This window comes from Mustelus asterias, chromosome 14 (genome assembly GCF_964213995.1).
Source record: "Mustelus asterias chromosome 14, sMusAst1.hap1.1, whole genome shotgun sequence".
Taxonomy (NCBI): Eukaryota; Metazoa; Chordata; class Chondrichthyes; order Carcharhiniformes; family Triakidae; genus Mustelus; species Mustelus asterias.
This window is the reverse complement of record NC_135814.1, coordinates 57045535-57066197: the sequence shown is the minus strand read 5'-3', so window position 1 is coordinate 57066197 and position 20663 is coordinate 57045535. Positions and strand designations below refer to the sequence as shown.

The 20663-nt window shown below is 38.0% G+C and overlaps 1 protein-coding gene and 1 long non-coding RNA gene across 3 annotated transcripts in view; one reads left to right on the top strand and one right to left on the bottom strand.

The window, feature by feature from the left end:
* Positions 1-1501: 1501 nt before the first annotated feature.
* The window catches only part of LOC144503696 (juxtaposed with another zinc finger protein 1-like), a 124244-nt gene continuing 105082 nt past the window's right edge, over positions 1502-20663 (bottom strand). The window contains exons 3-5 of one of the 2 annotated variants that reach the window (XM_078228442.1): positions 9113-9309; positions 5596-5765; positions 1502-2391 (exon numbers count right to left, since the gene is read on the bottom strand). In XM_078228442.1, the coding sequence (XP_078084568.1) occupies positions 2215-2391; positions 5596-5765; positions 9113-9309 (544 nt within the window). In that variant the 3' untranslated portion in view covers positions 1502-2214. The remainder of the gene's footprint in view (positions 2392-5595; positions 5766-9112; positions 9310-20663) is intronic. The other variant, XM_078228443.1, reaches the window with a different exon arrangement.
* On the top strand, positions 3388-9257 carry LOC144503697 (uncharacterized). Its single transcript, XR_013499542.1, has 3 exons — positions 3388-3441; positions 6741-6841; positions 9133-9257. It is a non-coding gene; the product is annotated as an uncharacterized LOC144503697 (long non-coding RNA).

Here is a 20663-nt window from a genome sequence, read left to right as displayed (position 1 = left end):
ATTTTCTAATATATACATTAATGCTCTGAGGTTTCCATTTTTAAAACATATTTGATTAAAAATGACATTGGTGTGCACCTATATTAAAAGGCAAGCATGGGATGCACTGCATTGAACCAATCAATACTTGTCATTTATCGGTTTTAGTCCATTTAGGAAAGGTAGAGAATTGGAAGGCTTTCTAGTGCAGGTAACAGTAGTTGTGAAAAGCTGTACGCCCATTCAAAAGACAGTTTCAAACACCAGCTTTGGCTGTCTTTTGACCTCTGCTACCCTCTATGGGTGAGTTTTGCCAAATGTCAGCAGAGCTGTTTTAGTTCACTTTGCAGGATTGGTGAATTCTACTGACAACATAGGTGGAAAGAAGATAGCCAGAAGACACCTCTGAAAGAAGATAGCCAGAAGACACCTCTAGTCTCCACTAACAAAGTCACATTTGCATCCATTAAAGTATGCAAATTGTTACTCTCTTCTCATTTGTAAAATGTGAAAATTGGATGGAGGGGAGAGAACACAATATATAGGGCACATATATTTAGGTCAAGTTTTCTCATTCTATAGTAGTTATAGTATTTAGTACATAAAAAATACTTAACAGCCAGCAGTAGTATCATGTGTTTTAGAATTTGAAGGTGTATTTTTGATTCTTCTTTAAGGCCTCCACAAAATCTCAATAATGGCCAAATTTTAGACATTATTGGGAAAGCTAGAATCTGTGAACCATTCTATGATATTATAATAAAAAAAGCTGTAGGGCGATAGGGCAATCTGAACAGTTGTTGGTTCATCACTTTTTTTAAAAAGAGGGAATAGAAAGAAGTAGGAGCTAGAGTTGTACATCTTTTCTTGCCCAGAACATAATTAATTCTGTAAAATAAGTCAGGGCACATCTTCATTTTCTAAACTATGGAAATCAAGTCTTTAAAACCCCCAAAAGTGCACAGTACTGTAATACTGTATTATGAAACAGAACTGGGTCAGTATTGTGTCTTAGGCAGGCATCCAAAAAACTAACCAAATTACAAGGCTTAACTTGCTGACAACAGAATTTTTAAAAAATGAAACTACATTATTTAGCTGTAAACAGGCTAACCTTATGTAGAGGCATATGGTGCACATGCTTCTTTAATTAAACACACGTACTGGTTTAGAAAGCTAAAGACCACATATGTCTTAAGAAATTAAGTATTTCCTAAGCTGTGAACAATGATTACTACATTCAGTTTTACACATCTTTATTAACTACATAACTAGTGTGGTCATTCCTTCTCTAATTTAGTGACAACAGTCACTAATAATGATGTCCTGTGTGAGATTATCAGATCAAATAAATCTAATTACCAATTATTTAATGTCAGAATCTGTCTATGTTCCAAATTTAGACTGCTCATTGAGACTTTTTAAACTTATTTTCTTCAAATTTAGGGAACAGGAGTTTGGAATGACTTTGTATCAACTGTCAATGCTACTCATGATATTTTTTGTATATTCTTTCTTTCTTGGGATGTGGGCCTTGTTGGCTAGGCCAGCATTTATTGCCCATTTCTACCGATAGATCAGAGGATTACTCCTACAAGCCTCCCACTTCCACGCACCCCACCCCGCCCCCCACCCCACCTTCCAAATGAACCTTGATAATCCAACATAGCTCAACACTCAATGTAGTGGTATAAGACAAGCGGGTCAGTTAGGGTACTTCCCCCACATCAAATTAGGCTGCTAATCTACAAATTACAGTGGCAAATGCATTTTGCATTAATTTGGACCTGTAAGTTTGTAACACAAAGTATAGCAGCACTGCAGTACACAGCCGATGAGAGTTTTCAAAAAAGTTTTGAGATACAATAAAAAAATAAAACTATTGTATAGTCAATTTTAAGTTGCAACCTAAAATTGCATAATGTTGAATAATAAAGAAAAAGTGCTTTTAGAAGCACTGAAATCATTTAAAGTACTTTCCCTGGAATTCAAAATGATATTTAAAATACTGTTATCTAATTTCTTAGCAGCATTTGATGCCATTATGGGAACACAATCTTCCAACTAAAATGTTTATTTCATACAGAAACAATTCACTTAAAATAAACAAAAAGGAATACTTTCCCCCAAGACCTGTAGCAGTGAATCTTGAGAAAAATATAATTCTCTTTATTCACTCCTGTTAGAACACGGAGTCTGCAATTAGCAGATCAGTCAGGAGAAGGGTATAATGCCTCACAACTGCATCTTTCTAAGCATATCAACTGACACTGGTGGATGAAAGGTAATGGTGTGATGACGAAGCCCATGAGCAGTCTTATAGCTTTTCCCACAGCGACACTTGAAAGGCTTCCGGACACGGGTTTGAGTACGATGGCCATTCTTGGCATGGTATTTGATTCCATTAACATTCTAACAGAAATACAGAATGGTTAGAATTATCTTGAAAAGCTATTGCAATAAGTATATATATTAACAGAAATTGCATAACTATTGCATTTCTACCCAAGGTTTGGCTTACATTTCCAATTTTGTGTTCTTCAATATAAAATCAGTCCAATACCAGTAGGTAACAAACTGTTGTTGCACCGATTTAGAGATTATTAGTTTATAAAACCAGCAAGAGGTTAAAAATTATATCTCTTTACCTCTTACACCAAATATAAATGTCAGCTGCTTTGGGTCTCACTTACAGAGCTTGTGTCAAATTATTTGGTTATTTCATTTGAATCATATCTCCAAGTAAAACTTAAATATATTAAAATAGGAACATAAAGATTTCTCGTAATTGTAATATTCTTGAATTGCTCAACTCAATTACAAGTATTGCTAATTCAAAAAGCATGATGAAGTTCACAATAGCAAGGTGACTGGAAATTTAGCTGATATGAAAGCTCACTAATACATTTTTTATCTTATTTCCACAACCTGCCAGAAACAGTTCACTGTTCACCTGTACGATCAAAGTTTTAAAACAGACATTTGCAATTCTTCATCTCCCATTCTCAAAAAGATCAACTTGTAAAAAGCTAATATCATTTATCACTCCTCCCGTTACACATTGTATCAATCATTACCAGTCTCTCAGCCAACAAGAGATGTAAAATTGCAGGAAGAATTTTAGGCATACATTGTAGAAAAGGCAATTACATCAAAATGTGATCCTTACACACCATTTGAGGTTAAATTATTTTGTCTTTTGATTTTCATTTTTTTTTCCACGAGTAGATTTCTTACTTGCTTGCCCTTTTCCTCCCCAGGTATGTTTTGTGTTTAATATATTTAACAAGCAGTAATCCTGTCAACTCTGCAACACAGGGTTCTAATAGATCTAACTGTAGTTGTGGGTGGGCTAAGCTCTGCCTCCAACTACCATAAAATACTTGGAATTCTAAGCACCTCTTAACAATTATATTGTCCAGGAACCAGACGAAAGGATTAGGTTTCGCTGCTGTCAAAAAGGTATTCCAATTAACAAATTAATGAAAAACTGTAGTGGTTTTGATTTCCTTCCGACAAAAGTGTGTATTTATAAAATGGGCAGGAAACCAGTGAAATTTGCAGTCAGTGACCAAATTGACTTGAATTTTCTAATCAGAGAATAAACATAGAAATGAAATCAAATGGTGGAGATTAAAATTAAAGACCAAAATATATAATAATGGACACCATTTGAACTTGAGGCATTAAGTTTTTTTTTGATGTGTTAACAGATCACAAAAGGTTAACTGTTCCTTTGCCACAACTGGACTGAAATGCATGTTGTAGACTGTACCAAGCTGGAATTAAGTGCAATTAGTGTTCGCTAAAGATTCTATTGCCTGTTGCATTTCAGTTGCTTTTGGGTTTTAAGTAGGAGTAAATTTATAAGCAGTGTTTGCCAGAGTTGATACTGTTCATCTCTACAAAATACAGTTCACAGCCAAATATTCTGATGCTGTAGTCCTTGCACTACATAACTTGAAGGCTACTGCACATCCCTGCACAATATCAAAAAAAATCACTATTCCAAATGGTTATACCATGGCAGATATTTACCCATACTTCAAATTACACATACATAAATACGACCTTTCTGGACAATGTGATGCAATGTTTAGTAAGGGAATCAATGTCTTTAGCAAAGAAATGGAGCAAATAAAAATTCAGGGAAGAGTAAAAAGGTGGAAGCATAAAGCATATTAACTCTAGTAACAATGTGTATGCAGAATTAAAGCCTTTTGAAAGAGTTGTGTCTCAGCTTAAGGTAACTTAGCTGTTGTCGGTGCAATCATTTGATTAAAAATGAGCAAGATGCATTTCATTCTTCCTGAAATAAAAGCTCAGTGGGGAAATTAATTTTCTGTATTAAATGCAAGTTTCTGTTACAATGAGTCATGTTTTAGAAACTAATATAAATAAATGCAGATCAACACCAATCGTATGTGAATGACATTCTTGCAGTAAAAGTTATGTAGTAAAATTAACTACCTAGGGACCTTTTCATAATGCCAGAAATATTTTCAACTTGTTGGTTATAAAACCAAAATTCAGGCCAATATTAGCCGCACTAATCAGAAGGAAGTGTGCAACAATGACATTTAGTCAGAGCTATCACTGCCTGAATGACAGACACTAAACATTAAACAAAGGAAAAACAACTGTGAATCTGTGGTCCAAGGAGCAGGTTATTAACATGAAAATTATTTACAGGTAAGATTTTAATGTCACACGGAATTCCCGCAAATGTTTATGCTGATAAAGTAATAAGATAGAGGCATACTTAACTAAATGTCAAATCAGAAATTTAGGCAAGGCATAAATCAGAATTGAAACTGGAAAAGTTATCTTTCTAAAATACTGCAGTTAAAAAGTAAACAATTCTCAACACATCTACATGTTTATCAATTCAGTATTTGCCATGTTAGTTTACTGCAGTCAAATTCAAGCTCAACTAATTTAGTAGTTTTTTGCATTAAGCCTCGCTCCATACCACTACTTCTTCAGACACATAATAGCAGCTCATCAAAAACAGCAAATTTGCCTTGCATTATCCCCTACAGAGGATCTGGTTTAGGCTTCCGTCTAAACCATTACCCTTTATTTGTTGTTCCCTCCATTGTATCAGGCATTCCAAAGACTATTAATCTACCGAGTCTGCTTGCTCTTTCAATAATGATGTTTGAGCAATTCAGCTGGACGGCTCTCGTGCATCAGACATGGAGCCAGAAAGATTTCAGAATAACATAGAATAGCTTTGTTATACTGGTAATTAAGACAGGACTGACATTCAAACAGGACCTGGACAGGATGTGGCAAATTACTGTATTCTTTGTGTGAAAAGCTGTTCCCAATATGGTTTGTCTGGCCTCCAGGGAACTCATCATCTTCACTAACAGTCAGAATGGGATTTTGTACCCTCTATTCCCACTCCAAAACCTCATTCTAATATACATTTATGATTCATAGCAACACTGAACAAAAGCTTGTTAATTTGTAAACTTGAGAAAAATGAAATATCTGATCTTCGTTATATATTATGTATCTTGGAACAGTTTAAATACAAAGGCGTCACCTTTTAAGTGCATTTTTATTGACATTTCCAAGGACAGCTTGTTTGCTGGACACAATACGTACCTTGTACCTCTTTTTACAGCCAGGTACAGGGCAAGCAAATGGCTTCTCATCATCCCCATTCAAGCACATTGAACTTAGAATAGTCTCAGAGCTAATAGCACTTTCTGTTGTCCATGATTCATCACTGTCGGAATCTTCACATTCAATTTCTTCCTCATCTAATTCACTGCCTAAAGATTCAGGAAAGAAAGTAAACACATGGTCATGGTTACTTTTTTTAAAAAGAAATCCATATTTAGGTGAATTTGTTTAAACAGAAGATTCCTGTTTACTTCCCCTCCCCTATGAAACCACTATAAATATATAGCATTCAATATACACATAGCTAACACTTGTGTTTGGAACTGCCAAAGGCATCCTGGGTAATTAGCCATTACAGTTCTGTCACAGAGGGTTCCACAGTCAATACAAAGATAATTTGGGCAATGGTGAATGACAGTGCTGTCCAGACTTTTGGGATGATCAAGGACACATCCAGCTGTACCAGACATCTGTCAGGGCCATGAATCATTTCAACTAGCAGCACACTAACCAAGCGACTGAAGCAAGAATAAACATTCAACAAGCACCACACACAGAATAGAGAAAGCTACAATGATGACCAAGGGAAAGAATGAAGTGAAAAAAGAGCAAATGGAAAAGAGAGCAGTTTTCTCTTTAAACAGAAAAAATAGATAATCTTTCAAAAGGTATGGGGCACAAAAGGGTACATGTACCCCCCACTTCACTTAGAAAGCCTCAATCAACTCATATTTTATAAGATTCTAACAATGAGGTAATCAGTGCAGAATTCTTCTTTATGATTCACTACCTGGAAATGTAGAACCTCAATAATAACCTGTAAAACACAAAACTACCCTTATTTTATGCAGAAAGATGCACCGAAAACTGCCCAGTTAACGTTATAATGCAGTTTATAAATATTATTGGTGCAAACAGCCCATTTCCAAGCTAGATTTATGTGCACCTTCATTAAGGTCCTATTGAAAGTCTACTGCAGTCTTGTTTTGAACACCAACCAAACGTTAAGGTTCAGTCTCCCAACTGTGTAAAGCGTCTGCAACATTTCTTTATGCTAAAAGATGCATGGGCTATTTCAGCTTTGCATATTCAGATGATAGAACATTGATACTCATTATTTTCAGACTCTAAACACTGAAGCAGTGTCAAGAATGCATCCATCACAAGAAGGCTACTGATGGCGATATTTTCAACTGCATCAGCAAATTTTGCATTTACAATTTCTGTAAGTGACATGTTTTTTATTAGATGGAGATCATTTTCAAACAACAAGATCATGAGTCTGATGCTTTGTTGCACCTCTTAGCAGCCTACCTAATGACAGTAATTAACAGTCTGCAATTAGCATCCACTTCAGAAGACATTTTAATGTTAATTTGCCTTCTCTAATGTGATGCACAGCTGTGCAACAAGATGCATGCCATGAATTGTACATGAAACTGGGAGCCTGATCATTCTGGCAAAATCTAAGTACGGTTGAGTATAAAAAAAGATTTCTACTAATACAGATTGTTAAAAAGTATCACAATATTATCCAAACAAGTTCTGCTGATACTGTATTTTTAATATTTCTTGCAAAATAGCTGACTCATTAACTTGTTAATTTCAGTTGGAAATCATATTTTTTGGATTAGAAATTACACTGTTCAGAACATGTTAAACCTTACAGTACCTCATGTACAGCTTTGCGTGCGAGTAACTGTGGCTGCAGCTTTCAGCATAGCTATCACGTTACAACCTTATTAAACTACTAAAGAGCAGCACCAGGTCATCCCCAGGGCTCCCATCTGCCCCACACAGTGCACCTCCCTCCAGGAAAACACTTTAAACACAACCTTGTGCTGAATAAAATGGTCTGCTTTAAATGATCAAATTATCTAAAACAATTTATTAAAATGTTACTTTCATATTTTAGCCATTGTGATCAAAGAAGATGCTATGTAATCTGCATAGTATGTTAAGAATCTGAATATACTGCATTTAGTTGAGTGGTGAATACCTTAGGTTTATATTACTTGCTTCAAATAACTAGTTACACATTCATTGAAAGCTATTTTATGGAGGAGGAGGAGGAGAGTTTAAATGTGTATTTGATTCTGTCTAAAGTTTATGAGTTGGAAGTTTAAAAACGTGAATACTGCAAAACAGACATGTGATATCAAGCATTTTTCTCACTCCTACCAAAAAAAATATACATGAGAAAATAAAAGCTGGAATGATTGCAATGACTCCATAAATCCCACAGGAATGTCCGCCATACACATAAGCACTGTAATAGCTGTTCGACTCTTACTATATTCCACATTTAGTACGCATGCAATTAAAAATGCACAAACCAACATACCTTAGCTGTGGTAAAACTTCCATTTTCCTGGATTAACAATGGATCCACTACGAGTTCAGGGGGCAGCGCAATATATATATTGTCTCCTTTAAGACCTACTGCCATTATTAAAATTTGTTACAACCAGTACTCTAATTCAATAATCATTTATTTTTTGGCTCAGCTCCTTCAATATTTCTTTTCAGGTCCTTCATCCCCACCACAACAGTACCATAGAATCCCTACAATGCAGGAGGCCATTCGGCCCATTGAGTTTGCACTGACTCTCCAAAAGAGCAACCCACCCAGGTCCACCCCCACCTGCACTATCCCCGTCACCGCGTGGATTTACCATGGCCAATCTACCTAACCTGCACATCCTGGTAATTGCCTCAAATCCAAAATCCTTGACGTTATAGCAATCCATGGCCTCGCTCCTCTTCATCTCCATCTCTCTTCCAGCTCCAAAATACCCACTATCTCTCTAAATTAATTTCCTGACTCCAGCTTCATTATCCTCCACCCCCCTTCACCCACAGGCAGCCAAGCATTCAACCTTCTAGGTCCCATTCTCTCGAATTCCCTCCATCTCCCTCTTTTCAAGATATTCCTTAAAACCCACCTCTTTCACCAAAGCTTTGGTCTTCCCCTCCTAATCTCTACTTTTCCATCCCTGTAAAACACCTTGGAAGATTTATGTTAAAGGAATGCTATAAAAGCAATTTATAGTTGTTTCCCTTTTGCTTTCTTGACCAGAGGAACAGCATGGCCAAACCGCTCATTCCAATGAAATTATATTAAAATCAAGGCTCACCTAATCACCATAACTCCACCAGCATTCACTTAATTCCTTTACCAGCAAGACAGGAAATACAGTTAAAATTACTTCGCCAAAATAAATAAATCTGCCATCATTTATAGTGGCCTAGGAAGCAAATTTGCTTGTAGAATTCAGCCTCATTAGCATTTAGGAAATCAAAAGTGTGTTTTGAAAGGTATACAGGTTTTGCTGATTTTTCAATATTTATTCCTTCAGGAAATCAGTTTGACTTACTAATACCATTTTAAAATGCGTACTTATTCAAGGTTGAGCTAAATTTATCATTGGCAACATTATCCAAACCTGACAGCCATTAGGCAAAATGTAGTTGTTGTTTTAAAAAGAGTACCAACCTGTTGGTGTTCCACTGCAGGCAGAAGAGGATGGTGTAACTGGTGGCGTCCCTGGAAAAGCTGAACTCCCATTGCCAGGGTGAGGTGATGCAGGTGTGCCCCCTCTTCCCACAGGACTGGAAAGGGCTGGGGTTAACTTAGCCTGATGTCTTTTTCTCATCTGCTCACGTTCGCGGCGGGCAGCATCAGTTAGAAACCTGAATAGGTTCAGGAACGTCAATAAGAAAAATGGCTATATGATTACTGGTTGTGAAGACCAGGCCACAAATTCCTGCAGCCTACTGGCCACTTTTAATATTAAGGTACTTACTGCATCTGCAAATAGAGGTTAAACTTGAAAGATCTTATTACAAGTCTGTGGGAGGCCCATAGCTTTGCTCATGGACTCTGGGGATCACCACTTTCAAGGCAAGATGAAACAAAACAAGTTCCAAAATACCCACAAGCTGTGTGCAAGAGTTCTAACTGGATTAACATTTATTGACTATTTAAGCTTTCCTCTTTTTTGCTCGAGGACAAAAATAAAGAAGTTTAAACTCAAGTTTGTGGCACTGATAACTGGACCTCAAAAGTAAACACCAAAATTTCAACTACTGTAATCTTTTCTCTTCATGTTTGCCTGGGATATTTATGTTCCTATCTCAATGGAAATTAAAATACATTCTGATCTTATGCAACCATCTAGTCAGTTATCATCTGAAGTTTAAACTGTTAGATCCTTGCGAGAAAAAAAATACTTAAGGGTTTACGCTGAGTTGGCATTTTGTATTGATTTTATGATACACAGGTATTATGATTTATAGAGTGTCCATGTCAGTTTAACAAGCTGAAGGACACACAATAACTCCAGCATCATTAAAATTCAGAAGCCTCTGGAGCTAACTTGGTACACAGTCATGCAGTATATTTGGACAGCAGGGGCCCTGCGCATGTGGGATATCACCAATTCCGTAGATAAGCTTACAGTAAATAAGGCTAAGCTTTACTCTGGGTTGAAGAATGTAAAGCAGGGAGGAAAACTTATTTGCCACTTATAACTGGTGACATATCTATCCTTAAAGAGTGATAAACAATTAGGATTTTAATTACAGATCATAAATGGACAAAAGGCCATTTTGTGATGTATTAGAGACCTCTATGGGTCATTGTGAATCATGACAAATATGCACTTAATTCAGTCAACAGTACTGTCCAACTGGTTATTTTTTCTAATATCTTGTATAATTATATTTAGAAAGGGGAGGTTCATAATGAGCTGTGCATTTTTTTTCTGGTTTCTGCTGTTAGTGAACAGAAGAATAAACCATACAGACCTGTCAAGCCTGCTCCACCATTCAACGCAATCATGGATGATCTTTGGCTTCAACTTCCCTGAGACCAAAAATCTGTTTATCTCAGCCTTAAATATATTTAATGATGGAGTATCCACAACACTCAGTTGTGAGGAATTTCAAGACTTCACAGTGCTTTGAAGTCAAGAAATTTCTCTTCATCTCAGTCCTAAATTATCGTCCCCTTATCCTGAGACTGAGCTCCCATGTTCTAGATTCTCCAACTCAAGGAAACAGCCTCCCAATGCCTATCCTGTCAAGCCCCCTCAGCAGATAGCACAATTCAATTAGCTCACCTCTCATTCTAACAAACTCCAATTAATTCAGCCTCTCATCATGAACATTGGCCATAATGCCTTCAATGACAAGTATATCCTTCCTTAAATATGGAGACCAAAACTGCACACACTCCACACATACTCCAGATGCTGTCTCACCAAACCCCTATACAATTGTAGCAGGACGTCTTTATTCTTGTTACCCCATCCACTTGCAATAAAGGCCAAAATGCCATTGGCCTTCACAGTTACTTGCTGTATCGGCATGCAAACTTTCTGTGGATCTTGTATGAGCACAGCCAACTCCCTCTGAACATCAACAAATTTCATGCCTTTTAAAAAGAATTTTGCTTTTTTATTCTTACAACTAAAGTGAATAACCTCACACTTGCCTACATTATAATCCATCTGCCACTTTGTTGTCCAATCATTTAACCTGTCCATATCTCTTTGCAGACTCTTTCTGAAAGGAAAGTAGTATTTAATTAGTTTATTACAGTTCTTCAGCAAGCGACAAGTAGATGTGATATATTTGTAATTCCAAAAGGTATTTGACAAAGTGCCACATTCGTAGGTAACTACAAAAAATAAGATCTTGTGGTATCAGGAATAACATATTAACATGGATAAAGGATTGGTTGGCTAACAGGAAACAGAGTAGGGATAAATGGGTCATTTTCAGGTTAAAATAGAAAATAAAAAATAGAAATATAAAATAGGTTGGCAAGATGTAAGCAATGGAATGCCACAGAGATCAGTGTTGGGACATCAATTATTTACAATCTATATCAATGACTTGGATGAAAGGACCAAACACATGGGTGCGAAATTTGCTGATGACACAAAAATAGTTGGGGGAATAAGTTGCGAAGTGGACATAAGGGCCTGGAGTCAGAGTTTCCAATTATCATAAGTGCCTTTTAAGAGTGCAAGCTAGAATGGGTGAAAGCCTACATGTGGCACTCCTGACCTGGCCAGCTCCATTGCAGAGATAGGTATGTGCTACTCCTCTTCAATTCTCATGGGGTCAGGCCATCTTTTTAAAGAGTCATGGTTCACAACACCTCAGAGGTGTCATGAACCATGGTCGGAATGAGGGAACCTTTAAAAAAGCAAGTTTAAATGGTCCTCCTCATGCCCCCTATGCCAGGCTAGGCCCTCATCCACCCCCATGGCCTCTCGTGCCCTCTCAGCCAAGATATGGCACTTCCATGCCCATTCATTCATTAAATACCATATACAATCAATAGATACCCCAGTAACAATAGAATCTATAAACAAAGCTTTAAAAAATCGTTCTTTCCTTACTTTTCACTACATTAGCAAAATCCTTTTACTACAGGACAATAAAAGTGTCAGTTATCCAGATACTTCACAGTATCAACAGTAGAAACAGCAAGCACTTGAAATCCCTTAACCTTGTATAAATAAACATTGTGCAATTGACAGCAGAGGTCAGGGAGTTCACACTGACAATCAAGCAATATTTTAAGCTACAGCTCATGTGTTTTAGTACTCTGATGAATGTCTGGTCCCTCAACCAAGAATGCATAATGAAGCTTGACTAAGTCCAGAAATCCACTACTTTGTTGAAACGCCTTGTAGTAAAATGACTTTGAAAAAAAAAGTAATGAATGAATGATTTTTTTTTATAAATCATTTTAACAAAACACATCCTATTGTCACAATAGTTCATTGGTTCTCTACAGCGTATAGTGGGTCAATGGGTATGGAAGTGCCATAGCTTGGCATAGGGGGCAAGAGGATCCATGGGGAGCTGAGTGTAGGGAGGTATGGCTGGCCAGGGAAGCATGGGGATTGTGAGGTTTGAGGCCCTTACATTTTTCATTATAACTAGGATGAAGTCCCATGGCATTGAGGTGGGTTGTCACCCAGCAGCCCCTGTGGCTTACTTCGACCTCCTTCATAGGTCAGCTGGCCGGACTGCAACCTGCAATAAAGATCCTGTAAGGTTATTTTCCTGACTTCTGCTACCCGCCTTGGAGATGAAAATCCAAGCCAAGAGAGTCTGCAAGGGGATATAGATAGGTTCAGTGAATAGGCAAAAAAATTGGGAGTGTGAGTATAATGCAGGAAAATGTGAAATTGCTATTTTGGCCGGAAAAATAGAAAAGCAGCATATTATTTAAATTAAGAGAGATTGCAGAGGTACCAAGGGATATGGTCCTCTGATACATTAATTCCAAATGGTTAGTATGCAACTACAGTAAGTGATTAGAAAATGACATGTTGTCACTTGTGGCAAAGGGACTGAAATATAAAAGTAGGGACATTTTCCTATAGTTGCACAGGGCATTGGTGAGATCTCATCTGGGCTACTTAAGGGAGGACTGCATCAAAAGGCAGTTCAGAGAAAGTTCCCTGGACTGTTGCTGGGATGAATGGGTTGTTGTGTGAGGAAAGGTTGACAGGTTTGGCCTGTATCCATTAGAGTTTAGAAGAATAAGATAAGATATGATCTTATTGAAAAATACAAGATCCTGGGGAACTTGACAGAGTGAATGCTGAAAAGACATTTCTCCTTATGGGAGAAACCAGAACTAGGGGACACGGTTTAAAGCTGAGAGGTCTCCCATTTAAGAGGGAGAAGAGATTTTTTTTTCTTTGAGTGAGTTCCCCAGCGAGCACTGGAGGTAGGTTCGTTGAATATTTTTAAGCCTAAATTAGATAGGCTCTTGGCTGACAAGGTAGTCAAAGGGTATAGAGGTAGATAGAAAAGTGGAGGCCAAAATCAGATCAGCCATGATTTTATCAAATGCCGGGGCAAACTTGAGGAGGTGAATGTTTTACTCCAGCTCCTAATTTCTAAGTTTGTAGGTGTCCTCCTCACAGTTTGCATTACCAGCTAACTTTGATAGTCAGCAAATTGATACCTCACTCTCTGTCTCTTGATCCAAGTCCTTAATATACATTGTAAATAGCTGAGGTCCCAGTGTTGATCCTTGTGGCACTCCACTAATCACAATCAACTTGAAAATGCCATACTTATCCATATTCTTTGCCTCCTGTCCATTAAACGATCTTCCATAAATGTTAATATATTATCCCCAAATCCATGAGCCAATCTTGTATATTAACCTTTTGTGTCATACCTTATTGAATGCCTTTTGGATATCCAAGTATACTCTGTCTACTGGTTCCCCTTTATCTATCCTACCAGTTACATCTGCTTAGTTACAACCCCACTGTATTTCAATAGGTTATTGGAAATCAACTAATAAAAATCTATAACCTATTGTACTTCCGGTGAGACTGAACTTTGTCAGGTTGCAAACATGAGCATAGCAAAGCCATGCAGGGATTGTAAACAAGGGTAGGGGACTTTAAATGCAATGGGGTGTGCTGTGGCAATACAAATTGGTGAGGACAATGAGGGCACTGGTGACAAGCGAGTAGAATTTAGTGAGGGCAGAATGTAGGTGGGAGAATTTCAGTTAGGTTGACATTTATGTCGGGTAGAGCTCAGTAGGCCTGCCAAAATCTATCCCACGTGATAGAAACCTGTCAATAATAGAAGAATAAATTCCCTACGGTACAGGAGGCCATTTGACCCATCGAGTCTGCATCGACCACAATCCCACCCAGGCCCTATACTCATAGCCTCACATATTTACCCTGCTAATCTCTGCGAAACTAGGGTCAATTTAGCATGGCTAATCAACCTAACCTGCACATCTTTGGACTGTGGGAGGAAACCGGAGCACCCGGAGGAAACCACGCAGACACGGGTGCAAACTCCACACAGACAGTGACCCGAGGCTGGAATTGAACCCGGGTCCCTGACACTGTGAGGCAGCAGTGCTGCCCAGTGATGATAGCATGGCTAAAGGTTCCAACAGCCACAAGTGTTAAGTGGTGAAACTGAACAATGTTGTGAAAGTGAAATTAAACAGTTCTATTAATGGATAGCATTTGAAGATTTAAAGCTCAGTTATGTCTTAAAGGCACTGAGGTAGTGCACTGCTGAGTGAGCCGATTGTGGGGGGGAGGTGGCAGAACTGAGAGTAAGAATGGAGAGCTTTTGGTGGGAGCTGAAAAAGGAGGCTTCAGTCTTTCCAAAAACGAGATGGAGAAAATTTTGACTAACCCATGATTTGATGCTGCACATTAATCTGATGACAATGATTACTGAGGGCTGTGATTAGTTACAAATCAATAGAGTTGGGCATCATTTGACTATATTTAGAAGCTAACTCCATGAGAAGAAACAACATGAAGGTGGCAAAGAATGGAACTTTAAGGTGCAGTGGAGCGTACTATGTAGCGCAGAAAGAAAATGTGAACGTATTATCTACACAGAACACAACAGTTTTCTAGCTCCAAAACATTGTGCAGCTGAAAATCCACAGGCTTGGGCCACCTCCTCCAGTCATAAGTCCTGGTATATGCAAAGTTAGTACAGTCAAGAGAGGTCCTTTGGTTTGCATGACCCAGTTGAGTACACGTACCACTATGAGCACATTTTAGATGCCATCTTCACCTAGAAGACAGCAACTTGTGTTGGAAGTGTGCTGGTCCCAGGAGTTGGGGGAAAGAATTTTAATCTGTTCTCTTTGTAAGAGGGTTGCGTTTGAAGCCATTTGGTGCGCTGACACGATAGTCTCACTGGTATACTGGCTGCCAGTCACTCTTTACTAACCGAGAGGCCAAGGATATGGAAACTCACCTTGCCCTTCATCGCAGGCAATGTTTGAGCACCCTGTTACTCCATCCCCAAGAATGCTAAGTAGGGATGCCCTTGCTAGGCTGGGAACGAGTGTCAGTAGTGTAAATGCAGCCATTCAGACACATCGCACTGAAGCTCCATCAAGACTGTAATGTAGTGTAGATTTTCAGCCCTTTTTATCAAGCAAACAAAGGCTCTCTAAATGACCAAACTAAAATGCATCAAAAACAATATATGCCAATTTTTTAAAATTTCAGATGATCACCCAAGAGGTTTTACTTTCCCCAAAGTAAGATTGTTCACCTGAAGGCTACCTCTCGCTAAGTAAAAGTAAGCGGGGCTTTGTAAGAACTATTGCATAAATGAAACTATGTACACGCATTTACAGAATTTAGAAAGGTAACAAGGGCTCTTTCCCTTAAGTTATTTCTAAACTTTCAAATTCAAAACAAAATGACTTATTACAATCAGAGTAATCATTTGAAGCATTCAAGGAATTTGAAAGTGTTTCCCCTTCCTACTTACATTATGAACTTTAAAATGCTCTGCGTGGAATTCCAATAGTGACCTGTAGTACATGTTTCCACTAGGCGGTACATGTAGGAGGCAGTCATTTTCACTAGACATCTAGCTACAGTGCTTGAATCTCCTGCAAACTAAGAGAGTTGGCCACTATAGTATAAATGCCAATATGTGCCGAGCTGAGTTCTGGATGATTGATCAATCTCTGAATACATACTACAAAACTTCCATCAAACCAATGCCACAATGCATACTTCTCAGATCTTACTGTGACTGGCGGACTGAGTGGACTGCTGGAGAATGAAAGAAACATTTGGCGCCAAAAGTTGGCTGCACAATATCCCATTGTTTCTGTAACTAGAAAAATGGGCACTCAATTCTAATTCCATACAAAGTTTTTCTAAAAGCTTTTTTTTAAAAAAAAGACTTCAAATCAAAACTGGCACAAGGTTAATTTGGTTTTGCCCCACCCACGTTTAGAAAAAAAGCTGTAAAGTAAAATGTTCTATGCAGAAAGTCAGCCCGATTTCTTAAGCAAATTGATGACAACCACAGAAAAAAAATAAGAGCGTGGAAATAAGCAAAAATAGGGGTCTTCTTTGAAGATGTTTCGTTCTGCAGCTGTTCATCATGTAGGGACAGGAGCTACTTTCCAAAATACCAAATTAGCACTGTAAACATTGAAATCAGACCTTTCAAAATTCAACCTATAGCCCAATTTCTCTTCGATCTTAGTTTAATCTCAATTCATCAATAATGTACACTTATTATAGGATTCTGACAGCAAGCTACAGCTTTTGATAAATTATATATCTCAAGCCAGATTTAAAATTTGAAGCCCAAGTGCTAATTAACTATACAGGCCTAGTTAATAACGAGATTTCTTGTTGAGTATCTGATCACAGCATGGGCATCATTTGTCAAGAATGCTCAAGTCTACCTTAGAGACCAGTTTCTGTAATTCTCCCATGCCTACCATATGTAAAATTGGGATCTTTGTTTCTATAATAACCTTTTATTAGGGAACTGACATAATGATTAAGCTCACTGAGAGACATACAATGAATTAGACGATTACCCTTGCTGCTTTAAGCTACTCAGAATTGCAGCAAGACAAAATAATTAATATTGAATTTTAATTTGATGTGTTCCACATTTAAACCCCAATTTGCAAAGTACACCTGGAAAGCTGCCACTGTTCACTCGCAGTTTAAGCTGATGAAAAAAAAGGCTCCTGCAGTTTTAAGTACAGGAGTACATAACGCACAATGCTTTACTATGGAGAAAATATAGACAAAGTAATTACTGAAGCCTGACTTTACAGTCTTCCTACAACATATACACAGAGATTTTTAAGCCATTTATAAAGAATGTTGTGTGTCAACTGGTTTAGAAAAATAAAATCGAACTCTTTGCAGTGCTATTTAATGTTGATATGATGAAATTACTTGCATATATTTATTAATTCAATGCTATCTTTGCAAATGTTTCACATTTCACTAATTTTATTTTAAAACTGTGGACATATTTGTCTAATTGATTTGAATAGGACATCAACATCAAACTTTAGTTTTCAGAAGTTTTATTCGAAAAATGATATTTAACACGTGTGACCAAATTCTAATGCAGTGCAGGTTCCAGTTTATCCCACAAAAGATCAACCCTGTATGAATAGCTTGCTTAAAATTATATCACTTGTGTTTGATACATACCTGTACTCCTTGCATACCAATTATTGAGCTTTAGATTCCCAGACATGGATTGAAAAGATGCATAATCATGCCTCTTTTTAAACTGGAAGATACATTCAGGTCAGCTATTATTTTTAAGGATGCAACTTCCCTCAAAAAATAAATTCCAGGTGCATTGAGGATTACTGTTTACAGCTTTAAATGTCTTATTTATATTTCCTGACAAAATAGTAACTAATCATTGGGCATGCACCATTACGAACTCTCACAATGTCATTGCTGAAAGACAGCATATGTTGAAACAGCATGTATGATTTTTCCCTAGTTTAATACATAAATGAATAAGAAACAGAGAATGGTTGTGTGTGTGCAAGCTAAACAGCATAGTTTGTTGAGGTATGGTATGGAGTAACAAGAAGGTGGGTTCATTTTGGCTTCTCTCCACATTGAAAGGCCTAAGTCCTGGATATGGAATTAACAGAGTCAAGAATCTCTGAACAGGGACTAGATGAGGGAAATACAGTACAGGAGGAAACCATTCGGCCCTGTTGGCTCTCCCTGGAGCAATCCAACAGTCGTTTTCCCCTGCTTTATTACCATAGCTGTGTAAGTTTATTTCCAAGTGCCCATCCAATTTCCTTCAGAAATCATTCATCGTCACTAGTCCACCATCCTTGTAGATAGAGAGTTTCTGCATGGTGTGTAAAGTTCTTCCTCACATCTCACTGCATCTCGCCAAAAATCTTAAATCATACAGTGCAGAAAGATGCCAATTGGCCCATCAAGTCGGCACCGACAACAATCCCACCCATGCCCTATCCCCGTAACCCCATGTATCTACCCTGCTAATCCCCCCCAACATGGCAAATTTACCATGGTCAATCAATTTAATCCGCGCATATTTGAAGTGTGGGAGGAAAGCAGAGCACCTAGGAGGAAACCCACGCAGACACAGGAAGAATGTGCAAACTCCATAGTCACCCAACGCCTGAATTGAACCCGGGTCCCCAGCGCTGAGGCAACAGTGCTACCATATCACTCTTATATCCCCTATTCCATCTGCTAATGGGAACTTTCCTTCCTAAACCTATCATAATCCTATGCACCGCTATCAAATCTCTGGGAAAATAACCCCAGCTTGTTCAATTTAACCTTGTAGCTAAAATCCCTCATCCCTAGAAGCATTCTAGTAAATATTTTCTGCGCCTTCTCAAGGACCTTCACATAATTTCTAAAGTATGATTACCAGGACTAGACAATACTCTAGCTGTGACCTAACCAGAGTTTTATACAGATTTAGAATAACTTTCCTGCTTTTGTACTCAGTACCTTTGCTTATGAAACCAAAGATCCAAGATGCTTTGCCAACTGCTCTCCCAATATATCCTGCCACCTTCAAAGATCTATGCACATGAATCCCCCCCAATTCCTTCTGTCCATGTACATTCTTTAAAACTCTGCCATTTAGTCTATATTCTCCTTATTCCTTCTGCCAAAATTAATCACCTCACACTTTTCTACATTATATTCCATCAGTCACTTGTATGCCCATTCTACTAATCTATTAATGAGCTGTTGTAGTCATTTGACATTATCCTCACCGTCAGCCACACTTCCAAGTCTGGTACCAATGACAAGCTCTGAAATTTTACTCTGTGTTCCAATATCCAAGTCATTTTTACATACATAACCTTGGGAATCACCAATGTCTATCAACCTCCAATCTGAAAAACAAACATTTACCATGACTCACTATTTTCTGTTGTTAAGTCTATTTTTATCCAAACCAATACTCACCCTATTCCATGAGTCTCAATGTTGTTAACCAACATTTGATGTGGTACTTTATCAAACACTTGCTTAAAATCCATATAGATACATTGAGTCCATTCCTCCTAATCTTCTCTGTTACTGCATCAAAGAACTCAATTACATTAATCAAGCTCTCCTTTATTAACTCCTACTTCTCCAAGTGCCTGTTGATTTTTTTTCCTGATTATTATTTCTAGAACCTTACCCACCCTGATGTTCAGCCTAAATAAGAATGTCCATATACCCTTTCTTGGATAAGGGTGCCTATCACATTTGCCACTCTCTAATCCTCTGGCACCTCCCCATATCCAGGGAAGATTATAACAAACCACTTCTTAGTGCAACTCAAGATGCAAGCAATCCAGATCTGGCGACTTATCCATTCTTAAGCATACCATTTGAGTATATCTTTCAGTACACCTTTCCTATTAAATTTTCACCCCATCCATTACCTCTGACATCTCCACTTCTACTCATATTTTGTTTGCATCCTTTTCCCAAGTAAACACAAATACAAAGTACTCATCAAGTATTCTAGACCTACCCTGTGCTTCTAAGCATATGTCACTCTTTGTCTGTAAGAGAGCCTAACCAACCTCTTACTACCTACATACTAAACATATATCGGTGCAAAATCATTTGATTCCCTCTTATGTTAACTATCATTCTATTCTCATATTCACTCTTTGCCAATCATATTTTCCTCTTCACTATCTCTCTCAATATTAAAAGAAGCCATATCCGGAGGTTTTTGCAGGCCTTTTAACTCCCAATTCAGCAGAATCCCAGAAGACGGCTTATGCCCACAACATAGTCTGAAGACAAATATCTCAATTGATTTACATAATATGCAAGTAAGGACAATTAGAATTATGAAAAAATGAGAAAGATGCAGGTGGGTATATCAAATTACACCTTGCTCTGCACACATGAAATAACATTCCCTTCCAAATTACATTCTTATCAAGCTGTTTTTCCTTACAGGCAGAGGAGCTAGACTCCCTCACTATTCTATTCAACGGTGAAAAAAGTGAGAAGATATACCTTCCCCGCCACCCCCATTCCATCCTTTCTGCCCAGTAAGAAGTCTCACAACATCAGGTTAAAGTCCAACAGGTTTATTTGGAATTACAAGCTTTTGGAGTGTTGCTCGTTCATCAGGTGACTCATCTGACGAAGGAGCTGCGCTCTGAAAGATGTGCCCATCCCAGTCCAACGCAGGCACCTCCA